Raw genomic sequence first — 15,854 nt, 5'->3', positions numbered from 1 at the left:
GATTATGAATTTTCAATATTTAGATGTGCTTTTAAAAGCGCTAAAAATTGTCCCACAATACTTTGTATGTGATGTTTTAAATGCATTGAGCCATCCAGTTTTTGCATTTCAAAAAAGATGTTTAGAAGAGGTAAAGTCATGTAAAGCATATTTCTTACTAAATAAATTATAAAGAACAAATATATAGGGTTCGATTGATGAAACACTCAGACATTGTAGAGAAGTTGTCCAATCGTAATTAGTTGTAGATTTTAGACCTTCCTTTGGTTGGATGGTCCCCCTTGTATATATATATATATATATATATATATATATATATATATATATATATATATATATATATATATATATATATATATATATATATATATATATATATATATATATATATATATATAGGGGACTCAATTTGCTTTTAGGGTTTTTCTCCCAAACATGACTGAAAATAAGAATAAACTAATTAACCCAACAAATCCAATCTTCTGGCAAATGGTGCTGGATCAGAAGTGGTCAGCATAACACGAATACACTTCAGCTAAATTTGGAGAGAAAAAAATTCATATCAGAGCCTCCAACTTCCCACCATATCATCATTGCAAAGATTTAGGTGGGATGAAATGTATGGAACTACTTGTGGCCAAAGGAAATTATGGCATAAAAATAATCTTGACCGGCTATATTACTTTATCTCATACTCTAAAGACATAACAAAATATAGTATTTTAGTACCTTGTCAAAAGAGTCCTGTATCAGCCACTACAAAATCTGACAATGGAAAAGATATTTAGCTAGTTTTTGCTGTAAATAAATACCTATTGATATGTATTCAATTAACAGCAACTTCAGCAGACAAAAATTTAGAATGTAGAACATCCTGGTTCCCTACTTTAGCCTTGGATAGATTCAAAACTTGCACTGCCTCATCCACTTTGGCAACTAGAGATTCAGGTGATTCAAGTAACAAAAGCAACTCAGTGTTGTCCATCTCCAAAAGCATCCCAGTTATCTTCCCAGCAAGCCCAAACTACAATATCATAACCAAACTCGTCAGTGCGTCGTTTTCAAGTATCAATGCTAGCAACTTTCCATGAAGAACCAGTTTACCTGGAGCTTTTCAACAAGCGGAAAGAGGCGATTGCCAAGCATCTGTTTCTGCTCCTGTGGAGAAGCTGCAGCAAGCATGCTGGTCAAAACTTCCATTCCTTGAGCACCTGCTCCAGTTTGTGTGGACATGGGATGACCTATTGGTCCATTGTTCACCTCGCGTAATTGGCCATTTGGAACATGCTTCCGCTGCTGGAATATTAATGGAGAATAAAAATCAGAGCACATAAAATAGAAATGCATCTAGAATCAGATACAAACATTTGCATAAAAAACAGAAAATTAATATGAAAGTTTCAATTATCACACCACCAAGCGAAAATAAATATAAAGAAAGAAAGAAATCTTAGTAGTGGATTTGCATTTGCAACAGTGTACATGACTGGGAGCCAGAAATGTCTTGCACGAGTGTAAATGGGAAAGTCATGGAATGTTACACACGAATAGATGCATGATCCTATAAAACCTGTTCCTTGTCCCAGAAAAAATTCAACCTCATATACACCCTATGCTGAATATGCAAGATGCCACTTCTCAAAAGGGAAGCTTCAGCACTTTCATCACAATAAACTTTCTCAACTTTCTCCCAGCAAACTTATTGGTGGTTAGTGAGGATCTGACTAGGGCACAGAATACAAAGAAATAAATGACCATACCCCTTGTTATGGTCAAAATGACATGCATACAAAACAAGTGCATTGCTTAACCCAAGCTACAGGTCTAATTAGGGTTCAGAATATAATGAAATACATATTCATAGGTTTCACTATAGTTGGATGGCCAACAAACAAGTGAATTGCTTAATGGTAGAAGTTCAGTGTCATCCCACTTTATTAGGCAGAATCTGCCATAGAAGAATGATTGGCCATGTCATAGGGATACTCCAGTTTAACCCCTATATCATGACCACTTACACACAATTCTTGGTGGGAGTTACAGGAATAGCCTGTTCCATGCCCTTTAAGCTGTGTCTATGTGACATAGATGGTCAGGTATATTAAATCCATTTAAGAGAGTAACAAAAAGAAAATTTACAATTCTGTATCAGTCTAGTATGACACCCTAGTTTCTAATTGTTATCTTAGTTATCGGTCATATGTAAAACTGTTCCCAAGTACGAAAGGTGCTTCACATAAATTAGATCACATACTTTGACAATTGCTAAAGTTGATATTTTTCAATAACAAGGCTACAAAATACATAAAGAATAAAAGGGCAGAGACGAAAAATTAATGAAATAAGCTCAATATTCTATCTTTTTCATTGAATGCTGCTTACTCTTAAAACATTAGAATAAAGCATGTTCTCAATTGTAAAAATGTATACTAGGTATAGTTATGTACTATACAACAACAACAACAACAACGCCTTCATCCCAAACAATTGGGGTCGGCGATATGAACCAAAAAGAAAATCATTTTGGGTCCTCCACATGAATCCTTCTCCTCCACTCATTTATATCCAATGTCATGTCCTCGGTGAGGTTCAAAGCATTCATATCCTTTCTTATCATCTCCATCCAAGTCTTCTTAGGCCTACCCCGACCTCTTTTAGCTAATATATTTTCCCATTTCTCCATCCTTCTAACCGGAGCATCATTAGGCCTTCGCCGAATATGCCCAAACCATCGCAAACGATTCTCACTCATCTTATTTTCAATGGATGCAACGCCTACCTTCTTACGTATTTCCTCGTTTCGAATCTTATCTTTTAGTGTCTTTCCACACATCCATCGAAGCATACGCATCTCAGTTACACTCATTTTTGAAAATGATGTCTCTTGGCATCCCAACATTCTGTACCATATAGTAAAGCGGGTCTAATTGTCGTCCTATAAAACTTCCCCTTCAACTGCAATGGCATAAAATAATGACCAAGAATTTCAACCATCATGCAAGAAGAGATGTAAAATTTCTGTTAATGATTGTGAAATAAACCAATCAGGTTATTATAAAAGTGAGTAGAAGGGGTAACTTGTTGCTAGACTCTCTCTTCTATAGAATAATGTACTGGAATAGCAATATGCCTAGACTACCCTAAAATTTGAGCATTATCCAGTTCTGGAATGGAAATTTTCACACCTGTGATGGAGATTCATGCAACATGATCAGTCAAAGATGCCATTTAATAAGGTGTGATAATGTTAAGCACTTCCATGACCAGAAGATGTAATGAAACAAGGTACAATAGAACAATAGGGAAACAAACACAATGCCAACAAAGGGCTTTAATAAACTCACTTAAAGTTGATCACTAATGGACCAAATACAATCTCAAAAGAGATAAAAATACCAAACAGCACAAGAGGCATACAAGCCTATAAGATGGGAAAAAACTCTAGAGAAAACCCTCAAATGCTTCTAAAAGCATTGAGGAATAACAAGGGAGTGAGGCTCTATTTATAGAGCCTCACTCCAACACATGGGAGGCAGTCCAGCTCTTTGGACTGCCTTCCAACAGTCATTATTATGACTGTTGGGTGGCAGTCCAACGTCTAGTTGGACTGCTGCCCAACAGTCATATTTTGACTGTTGTGCCTAAGCTGTATGACAGTTTATTTATTTATTATAATGTTAAATTACATTTCAGTCCCTAATGGACTGTACTATATGATAAAAGACAAAAATACCCTTATTGGGTATTTGGATACAATTTTATTTTTAACACTCCTCCTCAAACTTATGGGGAAATCACCGCAAGTTTGCTAAGAAGATACAAAAATTGAGGTAGTGGAAGCGCTTTGGTGAAGAAGTCTGCAATCTGAAATTCGAACTGGACATATGGCAATGTAATGGTCCCCTTCAAATATTCTTCGCGAACATAGTGACAATCCATCTCAATGTGTTTTGTTCGCTCGTGAAATGTGTGATTGTTGACTATATAAATGGCACTTTTATTATCACAACATAGCTTTGAAGGTTCTGAGACATCAACACCCATATCGGAAAGTAGTGCTCTCATCCACACAACTTCAGTGGTTGTGGTAGCCATTGCCCTGTACTCAGCTTCCGTAGAGGATAAAGACATTTTCTGTTGTTTTTTGCATCGCCAAGAAATGAGAGAATCACCTAAAAATACACAAAAGCCAGTAGTTGAGTGACGGTTATTGGGATATCCTCCCCAGTCAGAATCAGTGTAAGAAATAAGACTTAAAGATGAGGAAGAGGATAAGAATAGTCCTTTAGATATAGTTTTCTTGATATATCGAACTATTCTTAATACTGCACTCATGTGGACGGTTGTGGGCGCATGTTGAAATTGACTTGCAGAATATACGGCATGCGCAATATCTGGCCTTGTAATGGACAGGTACATCAACGATCCAATAAGTTGTCGATAAGGGGTTGGATCATCTAATAATACTCCATCTTCAGCTCGCATTTTCGCATTTATTACTTCAGGAGTATCAGCATATTTTGTGTCCGTGATTCCTGAACGCTCAACAATATCAGCTGCAAACTTGATTTGAGATAAAATATATCCTCTTGGTGAGTAGGCTACTTCAATTCCTAAAAAGTATCTCAAAAAACCAAGATCAGTCATATCAAAAGATTTTTTAAGCAAAATTTTAATATCTTCAATTTTCTTTTGATTATTCCCTGTGATGATCATATCATCAACATACAAAAGAAGAATGATCAATGAGGTACCTGTAGATCTCACAAAAAGAGCAGTGTCAGTGTAACAAGATTTAAATCCAAGTTTTAATATCGTACCACTAAACCGATCATACCATGCTTTAGGGGCTTGTTTAAGCCCGTATAGGGCTTTTTAAAGACGAAGGACCATGCCTTTTTCAATAGATAGACCAGGGGGAGGATCCATATATACTTCTTCATTTAAGTTTCCGTTCAAAAATACATTTTTAACATCTAACTGATATATCGGCCATTTTCGAATGGATGCTATAGCAACTAGAGTTCTAACTGTAGTCATACGAGCTACTGGGGCAAAGGTTTTTTCATAATCTATACCATATTCTTGAGAATATCCTTTTGCAACAAGTCTTGCTTTATATCTCTCAAGAGACCCGTCACTTTTTGTTTTAATTTTAAACACCCATCTACACCCTATTGTCTTTTTTCCGATAGGAAGAGGTTGAATTGCCCAAGTGTGAGCCTTGTGTAATGCATCTAATTCAATTTTCATGGCTTCAACCCATTCATTTATATTTTTGGCCTCGTTATAGTTGGATGGTTCATGACAGGAATGAATGGCTAGAAGACATGTCCTGTAGTTTGGTAAGAAGGATTCATATGAGACAAACCTACTTGGAGGCCTATGTGTTCGTTTTGACCTTCTAACACTAGTTTCTTCAGTATTTGTTAATTGATTATATCTGTCAAGGACACATGGATGCTTCCCAGTATTTCGTCTAGAGTATTGAAGAAGATCTTGAGATGGTTCACTACTTGAGTCATTAATAGACTCAAAGGTTTCAATATCATTACTAATACCTTTATTGGGTAACAAATCAAATAAGAAAGCATACTCGGATTCTTTCTTAGGAACTTCAAAATCAAATCCACTGTCATTTTCTAGAAAGGTAACATTTCTAGAAACATAGAGTTTATCATTTGTTTTATCATAACATCGATATCCTTTTTTATTATCAGCATAACCAAGAAAGACACATTTTATGGCTTTAGGAAAGAGTTTGTTATATTTTTCAAGAAGCACGAAGCATTTACAACCAAATACCCTTAGCCTTTTTGAATCAGGAGAAATTTTAAAGAGTTTTTCAATAGGAGACTTGTTTTCCAAAGTTTGAGAAGGCATTCTATTTATCAGATAGACTGCGGTTAGGGCAGCTTCAGCCCAAAATTGCTTTGGAATTTCTTTTGAAATAAGTAGGGTTCTAGTAGTTTCAATGATATGACGATGTTTTCTTTCAGAAATCCCATTTTGTTGAGGTGTCCTAGGGCATGATTTTTTATGCACAATTCCATGATTTTTTAGATATAATTGAAATTCATTTGAAAGAAACTCTCCCCCAGAGTCGGAGCGGAAGACTTTAATGTTTGTTTTAAATTGATTTTTAACTAGATTATGAAAGTTTTTAAAACATGAAAAAACTTCAGATTTGAGTTTTAGAAAGTAAATCCAAGTATGTCTACTAAAATCATCTATAAATGTAACATAGTACGAATAACCACCTTTTGACATAACAGGGGCAGGACCCCACACATCCGAATACACTAATTCAAAAATTTTATGTGTCACAGAGGTTCTAGACCCAAAAGGTATCATTTGCATTTTTCCAAGTATACAATCTTCACATACAAAATTTTTCCAAAAATGGAAAAAGAGATAATTTAGATATACTTGGGTGTCCTAATCTTTTATGCCAAAGATCTATATTAATATCTTTGACATGATTACAAAACAAGTATAGCACCTGAGTCTAGAATCCAAGAGGTCTTACCTGGAGGAGACGAGGAAGAGATGGCAGCTCCGGATGTAGAAGGTGCAGCCTTAAGAAGTTGTGAGACGGCTTCTGCTATTTGAGCAAGATTTAATTCATTGAAGCTGCCCCCTTTTCTTGATTCTTGAGGTTCTTCACTTAAGGCGGCCACCTTTTTAAATTTGGGACATTCCGGTCTTATATGTCCGGGTTCCTTACAATGATGACAAATAATTTTTCCTTTGTATCCTCCTCCATTGTGTCCTCCATTGAACTTCTTCTCAAAGTGAGGTGGTTTATATGTTTTCACAAAATTTCTGGGCCTTGCCATGGCAAGGACCTCATCTAATACTTGTGCATTCCAAGTCTTGTCTCTTCTTGACAAATTTGAGCAAGGGCCTCACTTATAGAAGGAGAAGTGGTCCTATGAAGTAAGGAAGATCTTACTTGCTCAAATTCCGGTCGAAGGCCATAAAGAAAGGAGAAAAGATTTTCTCTTTCGATTTGGGTCCTTCTCATATCAATAGCCGAACCTTCCCATTTTGGTTCCAACATGGCTAATTCATCCCAAATAGGAGATAAAATATCGTAAAAATCTCTTACACTTTTATCTCCTTGTTTTGAATTACGTACCTTATCTTGGAGATAATAAAGTCTAGCCATATCCTTTTGGATAAAAGTACTTCTTAGAAAGCTCCATGTGTCACATGCCTTCTTGAATTTGATGATATTGGTGGCGATCTTGAACTCCATGGTATTCATAAACCATGAGAGTATTTGTGCATTGCTTGTCTACCAATCTTCCAATTTATTTTGGAATTCTTCCAAGGCTTTTTCTTTTTCTTCTTCGGACAAGGCTTTGACTTGATCTCCTTCTCTTCTAGTCAATTTGAGTTGTGGTTCACTAGTAGAACCACTAACAAAACCCCACAATTTTTTTCCTTTGATATGATTCTCCATAGCCGTCGCCCACATCAAGTAGTTGTTTTCATTGAGTTTGTAGGTGATGACGGTGGCGAACTCTCTTTCTCCCATAATGAATACTTGAGTTTAGACTAGAGAAGATAGTGAATGATCAATGATCGAAAAACACTTCCTTCACGAGATTCTCCTTCTTTCAAGAACCTCGCTCTGATACCATGTAATGAAACAAGGTACAATAGAACAATAGGGAAACAAACACAATGCCAACAAAGGGCTTTAATAAACTCACTTAAAGTTGGTCACTAATGGACCAAATACAATCTCAAAAGAGATAAAAATACCAAACAGCACAAGAGGCATACAAGCCTATAAGATGGGAAAAAACTCTAGAGAAAACCCTCAAATGCTTCTAAAAGCATTGAGGAATAACAAGGGAGTGAGGCTCTATTTATAGAGCCTCACTCCAACACATGGGAGGCAGTCCAACTCTTTGGACTGCCTTCCAACAGTCATTATTATGACTGTTGGGTGGCAGTCCAACGTCTAGTTGGACTGCTGCCCAACAGTCATATTTTGACTGTTGTGCACAACAGTCATAAATATGACTGTTGTGCCTAAGCTGTATGACAGTTTATTTATTTATTATAATGTTAAATTACATTTCAGTCCTTAGTGGACTGTACTATATGATAAAAGACAAAAATACCCTTATTGGGTATTTGGATACAATTTTATTTTTAACAGAAGATGCCTGGGGCTGATTTGCCTGCACTAGTTGCAACTTAGAGAAATTTCATTTCCCATAACCTGGGTATCCAATCTTTTGGCAGTTTACCTATCTAGTAACTAAAGGTAACAAAAAAAACATCTTGGAGCATAAGACCAACTTGCACCCATTTAAATATTTTGAGAATATCTACTCTTGTTATATTTTTTTTGCAGCTAACTTCTTTAGATATTTGGTCAAATTTGATATAAATTTATTTATATAATTTTATTTTATGTTATCCTTTATAAAAATCTAAAACTTCATAATTTTAGGATCTTATGAGTTGTTATTTTCCAGTTTCAAGACAAACTGCACCTCGCATGAGAAGATACAAAACTTTCACATACCTGGGTAGCATTTGGTTGTATTTATAATTAGGCTATTTTTTCATATGCATATTTTAAGCATTTAAATAGTTGCTTGGATGTATGTTAAAATGTAAACTGTAATATATATATATATATATATATTATTTAATATTATTATATTTTCTTTTATTATTTTCTTTTTCTATTTTTCTTTATTTTCTTTTTTAGCATCTAGTTTAATAGAAACTAGATATTTGATCCAATCAAGTTCCTGTTGGAACTTGACTGTGCAAATAGCTGTTGGACTGTAGTCCAACAGCTATAATAAATGTTGTTGGACTATAGTCCAACAGCTATAATAATAAATGTTGTTGGACTGTAGTCCAACAACTATATTAAGAGACGTTGGAATCCAACGTCTCTTTTGGAGAGCTCAAAATGAGCTCTCCTCTCTCCCACTTTTTTGTATATATAGGGGTGAACCCTTTCAATGTATATTACCATGCTTCTTAAGCATTTTGTTCATGAATAAAGTATTATTTATTTTTCAAGTGTTCTTCCTTTTATACCCTTTCAAGGGTCATGCTTGTAGTGTCTCCAATAGACACTTGTTTGTGAGTTATTTGTGCATTTGTTGAAGACCACCATTTCATTACATGGTATCAGAGCTACGAAATCCTTAGATCTTGAAGTGCTTTCGCCTCGATTTCCGTGCCACATTTACAAAAGGTGTTTCATCACCTTGTTCTTGGCTCAAGAAGATTTGTTTGAAGAAAGGCGAACTTGTGCTACAAAAAAAATTTGGTTTTGTATCCTCTCTTATTCCTTTGTCTACTCTTTTTCTTTTCTTTTTATTTTTCTCTCTCTCCTCCTATTTATTTCTCTCTTACCCTTGTAAAAGATGGATGACAATGATAAGATCACCATCATTCCTATGAAGCTAAATGATACTAACTATGTAATGTGGGCTTCGATTATGAAGCACCACATTTGGGGAAAAGGTTTATGGGGTATAGTGGATGGTTCCGATTTGGAACCTAAACTATCTCTTACCAAGAAAGAGGGTGCTAAAGAGGTTCCTCTAACGGAAGAAGAGAAGAGTAAGGCATTAGCCACTTATGAAAAGAAATGGAAAGAATGGAGGATAGGGCATGCAAAAATTATGTCATGGCTCATCAATAGCATAGACATTAAAAAATACTCTAGTCTAGCTAAGTTTGAGCATGTCGATAAGGCTTGGGAATACCTCAAAAACATGTATTCCCTTAAAGATATTGCACATGTATGCAATTTACAAGATAAAGTTCGGACAATGACTCAAAAAGATAAAACTATTCGAGAATATTATAATGAGTTGTCCGAACTTTGGGAAGAGTTGGCGCTTCTTGAGCCCAAATGGCATTGTGCCGAAGACATCGAGCTTCGCCAAAAGCAACTCGATATGGAACATTTCTATCAATTTGTGAATGGTCTAAGGCCGGAGTTTGAATCCACCAAATCGGCCCTTTTACATCGTGGAAAAATTCCTTCTATTGTTGATACTATAGAAGAGCTCACTATGGAGGAAAATAGACTTAGAAAAAGTACTCCAAAAGTTGATGATGACTCTGTTTTAGCTGTATCTAGACCGGGAAATCATACTCGTACTTACAAGCCGCCTCATTTTGGAAGGCAAAATGGCGACTTTGATAAAAGAAAAGTTATTTGTCATCATTGTCATGAACCGGGGCACTATAGGCCTCAATGTCCAAAGTTAAAAAGAAGAGAAGAAAAAAGAGTTGCATCTGTTGAATCTGAGTCAAAAGATCAAGATGCACCTGTGTCTATGGCTCAACTGATGGAAATCCTTCAACCTCTTCTCAAAGGGGTATCCTCCTCAACCGAAGCCTCAACTGGAGCTCCAGTTGCATCTTTCTCTGGTCCAGGTAACTTTCCTTGGCTTTTAGATTCTGGTGCTTCTTTTCATATGACCCCAAATGTTAATAGTCTATCCGAATGTCTTAAAAATAACTCAAGTGTGTCAAAGGTTTTTACAGCCGATGGCACATCTCTCGAAGTAAAAGGAATAGGATGTTTTGAAAATCTTCAAAAATCCAAAAGATTTTTTATCCCAGAAGTTAGATATATCCCTAAACTTAATTTGAATCTCTTATCTGTCTCGCAAATATCTGATTATGGATGTAATATCTCTTTCTCTTCTCATGGTTGTTGGGTACAGGATCGTCAGTCAGGGAAGCTGATTGGGGAAGGCCATAGAGAAGGAGGACTTTATTACATGGACTTTTTGGAATTACCCAAGAATGCATTTTGTTATAATATTCAGAAATTAGAATTGGATTTATGGCACAAAAGGCTGGGCCATCCTCATATGTCTAAAATTCAATATTTTCCAAGTTTGGAAAAATTTTGTAATTCTGAAAATTTTTCTTGTAAAGACTGCATTCTTGGCAAAATGAAAAGGTTACCATTTCTTAGTAGAACTTTTGTTTCCTCACGACCACTTGAGTTAATACATTCGGATGTTTGGGGCCCCGCACCAGTTATTTCCAAAGGTGGTTATACATATTATGTCATTTTTGTTGATGACTTTTCTAGACATACTTGGATTTATTTTCTTAAACATAAATCTGATGTCTTTGCTAACTTCCAAATATTTCATAAAATGGTTAAAAATAAGTTTCAAAATGATATTTCTGTTTTTCGCACTGATTCAGGGGGAGAATTTATGTCCAACGAATTCAAAGACTATCTCAATTTACATGGTATTACACATCAAAGATCATGTCCACACACTCCACAACAGAATGGCCTAGCCGAACACAAACATCGGCACATTATGGAAACTACTAGGACATTGCTAATTGCAAATCAAGTTCCAAAAAGTTTTTGGGCTGAAGCGATCCTAACTGCCACCTACCTCATTAATAGGATGCCATCTTCCTCATTAAAGAATACAACTCCAATAGAAAAGCTTGTTAATTTAACTCCAGATTATTCTAGATTAAGAGTCTTTGGATGCAAATGTTTTGTTTTCACCAACAGAAATGACAAACTCTCTCCTCGTGCAATCCCATGTGCCTTTTTAGGATATGCTGATAATCAAAAAGGCTACAGGTGTTTCGATTTTCAAAATGACAAATTATATGTGTCAAGAAATGTATCTTTTTTGGAAAAAAAAGCTTCTTTGAATTTGAAAAATCCAAGGATGTCACTGAATACTCGTTTTTAATTGATCCAACTTCAAAATCCAATGAATGTGATGTTGGATGTGACCTTGACAATGATCAAAGTCCTATTGTTGTTGAAAATGATGATAATGAAGAGCAAATCCATAGGGATGTTAGTCTACAATATTCAAGACGTAGAGAGCAAAATCTTCCATGTGCATTACAAAAATACTCTGAAGTCTCACCTAGAAGAACGTCTAGAATCTCTAAACCTCCAGAAAAATTTGTGTCTTATGAATCTTTTTCACCCACGTATAGGGCCGCCATTACATTAATACAATCATATGTTGAACCATCATCCTATTCTCAAGCAAAAAATCATATAGAATGGATAGAAGCCATGAAAATAGAATTGGATGCACTAGAAAAGGCCAATACTTGGACGATACAAGATATTCCTCCGGGTAAGAAACCTATAGGTTGTAGGTGGGTATACAAAGTCAAAACCAAAAGTGATGGGACCCTGGAAAGATATAAGGCCCGTTTAGTAGCAAAAGGATATGCTCAAGAGTATGGCATCGATTATGAAGAAACATTTGCTCCTATGGCCCGTATGACCACTGTTAGAACTTTAATAGCCTTGGCCTCCATTAGAACATGGCCTATGTTTCAATTAGATGTCAAAAATGCTTTCTTGAATGGGAATCTCGTTGAAGAAGTATACATGGAAGCCCCACCTGGTATTAGTATCCCTAAGGGTAAAGCTCTTCGTCTAGAAAAAGCTCTTTATGGTCTTAAACAGGCTCCAAAAGCCTGGTATGACCGATTTAGTCATGTTATGTTTGATATTGGTTTTCAACCTTGTTTAACTGACACTGCTTTGTTTGTTAAGAAATCTGATGTAGGCATCATTATTCTTCTTCTCTATGTGGACGATATGATCATCACCGGAGGCGACAAACAGGGAGTTGCAAATATCAAATCTCTTCTTAAAACTCACTTTGAAATGACTGACTTAGGTTTATTAAGATATTTTTTAGGCATTGAAGTTGCTTATTCCCCTCGGGGGTATTTGATATCTCAATCTAAATTTGCTCTTGATATCGTTTCCAGGTCTGGAATTACAGATGATAAGAAAGTAGACACTCCAGAAGTGGTCAATGTTAAAATGAAAATTGATGATGGAGAACTTCTTGATGATCCTACTCCTTATAGACAGCTTGTTGGAGCTCTTTCTTATCTTTCCATTACTAGGCCAGATATAACTCATGCGGTTCATACAGTCAGTCAGTTTCAGCATGCTCCCACCTCCGTGCACATGGGAGCGATTTTGCGTATTATTAGATACTTAAAATCCTCTCTTTTACGAGGACTCTTCTTGTCTGCTTCATCTTCATTAAATTTAATTGCATATACCGATGCTGACTGGGGAGGTGATCCCAATAATAGACACTCAACTACTGGTTTTTGTGTGTTCCTAGGTGAAACCTTAATTTCGTGGAGGTGCAAGAAGCAGCAGAAAGTCTCTCTTTCCTCCACCGAAGCTGAATACAGAGCCATGGCAACCACCACTATGGAGGTTGTTTGGCTCAGACGATTGCTGGCGGATATGGGAGCTAAAGCAACGCAAGCTTCAAAGATGTGCTGTGACAACAAAAGTGCGATCTACATTGCAAGCAACCGGACATTCCATGAGCGCACTAAACACATTGAGATGGACTGTCACTATGTCAGAGAGGAATACTTACATGGAACCATTGATCTGCCATATGTTACATCAGAATATCAATTAGCAGACTTCTTCACCAAGCCTCTCGCTGCTCCCAGATTTCACTTCCTCTTAGACAAACTTTCGCTCATTGTACCGTAAGTTTGAGGGGGAGTGTTAAAATGTAAATTGTAATATATATATATATATATATATTATTTAATATTATTATATTTTCTTTTATTATTTTCTTTTTCTATTTTTCTTTATTTTCTTTTTTAGCATCTAGTTTAATAGAAACTAGATATTTGATCCAGTCAAGTTCCTGTTGGAACTTGACTGTGCAAATAGCTGTTGGACTGTAGTCCAACAGCTATAATAAATGCTGTTGGACTATAGTCCAACAGCTATAATAATAAATGTTGTTGGACTGTAGTCCAACAGCTATATTAAGAGACGTTGGAATCCAACGTCTCTTTTGGAGAGCTCAAAATGAGCTCTCCTCTCTCCCACTTTTTTGTATATATAGGGGTGAACCCCTTCAATGTATATTACCATGCTTCTTAAGCATTTTTGTTCATGAATAAAGTATTATTTATTTTTCAAGTGTTCTTCCTTTTATACCCTTTCAAGGGTCATGCTTGTAGTGTCTCCAATAGACACTTGTTTGTGAGTTATTTGTGCATTTGTTGAAGACTACCATTTCATTACAATGTACTCTTTTTATTTGTGTTTCATACCTATTTTTAAGTATAAATAAGAATAAGTATAGATTTCAAAAATAAGGGGGTCCATGCTCATCCGCCTCCCCCACCCCTCACCTTCCACCTCTACCACTACCACTACCACCATGGACCCACCTCTACCTCCACTACCAAAAGTCAGCAACAGCGTGAATGTTGAGCCTTTTAACATGCATTCAACAAAAAAACTGTAAATGAGGCTTGACGTTCATTTATTAAATGTGCAAGCTCAAGCAAAGTGAAAGGCTTGGCTCAATATAACTCTGAACTTCTCTCTGGATATTGTTTTTTTTTTTGTTTTTTGAGGTTTTATTAGGTAACTCACTGAAAATTTAAAAATATAAAAAGAAAAATAAATGAATCAATTGGCTTTAGCTCTTTCAAAATAAATAAATTAGGAAAATAGTAGATCAGTAAATAGCATTTATAACATGAACAAATTGTTAATTTAACAAAAGAAAAAAGGTATTAATTGAATATTTTTAATAAATTAAACATGATGAACCTATCCTAATCATATCAAGAAATATTCAAGTTAGTGATCAAATATAAGAAATTCAACTGATCTATTTCAACAGAGATAATATCGGCCTTCAAAACCCCCATGATACTGTGAAAAAACTACATGTTTTTTACTACATTCTCAAAAAAATTTATGGGTTAAGAACAAACTACTTTTGTCATTTTAGATTTTCAAACCCACATTAAATGCATTTTGGGTAAATTTGAAGACATACTAAAACTATGATATTTTTAGAAGTTTCTGAGAAATTCTGAAATCCTAAAACTTGTTCTCTTTTATCTTTTTCATCAACCTGGATGATTTACTTTAGCACAAAGGTGCTTATGATTTTCTACTGCAGTATTTCATTATTAACATGTTTAGATTCTTGTGTTGACGATCAATTGGTGAAGGGAAAAATGATTTGGATGTCAGTGAATGGATCATGATCAATGGAATGTCTCTTTTCACAGCTTACTTATGTCTTTTAATTTGTCTCCTTAGACTCAGTTATTCTTTTACCAAATTTATGATGGTCGCATATGACGGTCCCATATTGCTGGACATGATCAATGGAATGTCCCATATTGCTAGACATAATAAAACAGAAAAAAGTGATGACAAATTCCGCAACAAAAATAAATGCTCAGTGAAACCTTAACTATAAAATGCTCACTATAAGCCAGAATTAGAGAGAAACAACTATCAATCTCCTAACCATAAACCGAGTTTCCTACGTTCTAACCATGACAAATCCGACAGTAGCCACTTGACCCTAGCCCATAGTATATTATCTCTTTGTACATGCAACATAATGAGAATACCTATTTAGTCCTTCAAATCTCCCACCAAGTCTGTAACAGCCATCTCCATACTATGTAGCAGCATTTTCTTTTTTCTGCTCAGTCCTCACACAATGATTAATGATCGTGTGTCTCTGTCTTCACCTATCCAATCATGAGATCATCCCAATATAGGCATAACAGTTTCTGAAAGACTATGCATTCACCAAAGAGATGTGTATTATTTCCTTATGAGGATACATGTAATGTAACAAAGACTCACTAGCATGGACCTACTTTTTCAATTTATTTTATGTAAAAATACTATCATGTAAGAACATCCAGTTAAAGATTTTCACCTTTTGGGATAGTCCAAAACCCTAGATTGCCTTGATTGGAAGTATATGCACACTCCTGTGTCGCATGGACCTATAGAAAGATCT

General features: G+C 35.6%; 1 protein-coding gene across 1 annotated transcript in view; it reads right to left on the bottom strand.

Moving 5' to 3' along the window:
- Window positions 1-647: 647 nt before the first annotated feature.
- Window positions 648-15,854, bottom strand: part of LOC149831603 (polyadenylate-binding protein 7-like) — a 36,510-nt gene continuing 21,303 nt past the window's right edge. Inside the window, exons 9-10 of the mRNA XM_090014015.1 lie at window positions 1,105-1,296; window positions 648-1,024 (exon numbers count right to left, since the gene is read on the bottom strand). Of these exons, the coding sequence (XP_089870141.1) occupies window positions 827-1,024; window positions 1,105-1,296 (390 nt within the window). The 3' untranslated portion in view covers window positions 648-826. The remainder of the gene's footprint in view (window positions 1,025-1,104; window positions 1,297-15,854) is intronic.

Source organism: Nuphar pumila, chromosome 7 (assembly GCF_984573655.1).
Source record: "Nuphar pumila chromosome 7, dmNupPumi1.hap1.1, whole genome shotgun sequence".
NCBI lineage: Eukaryota > Viridiplantae > Streptophyta > Magnoliopsida > Nymphaeales > Nymphaeaceae > Nuphar > Nuphar pumila.
This window is presented reverse-complemented; position numbering and strand designations above follow the sequence as displayed.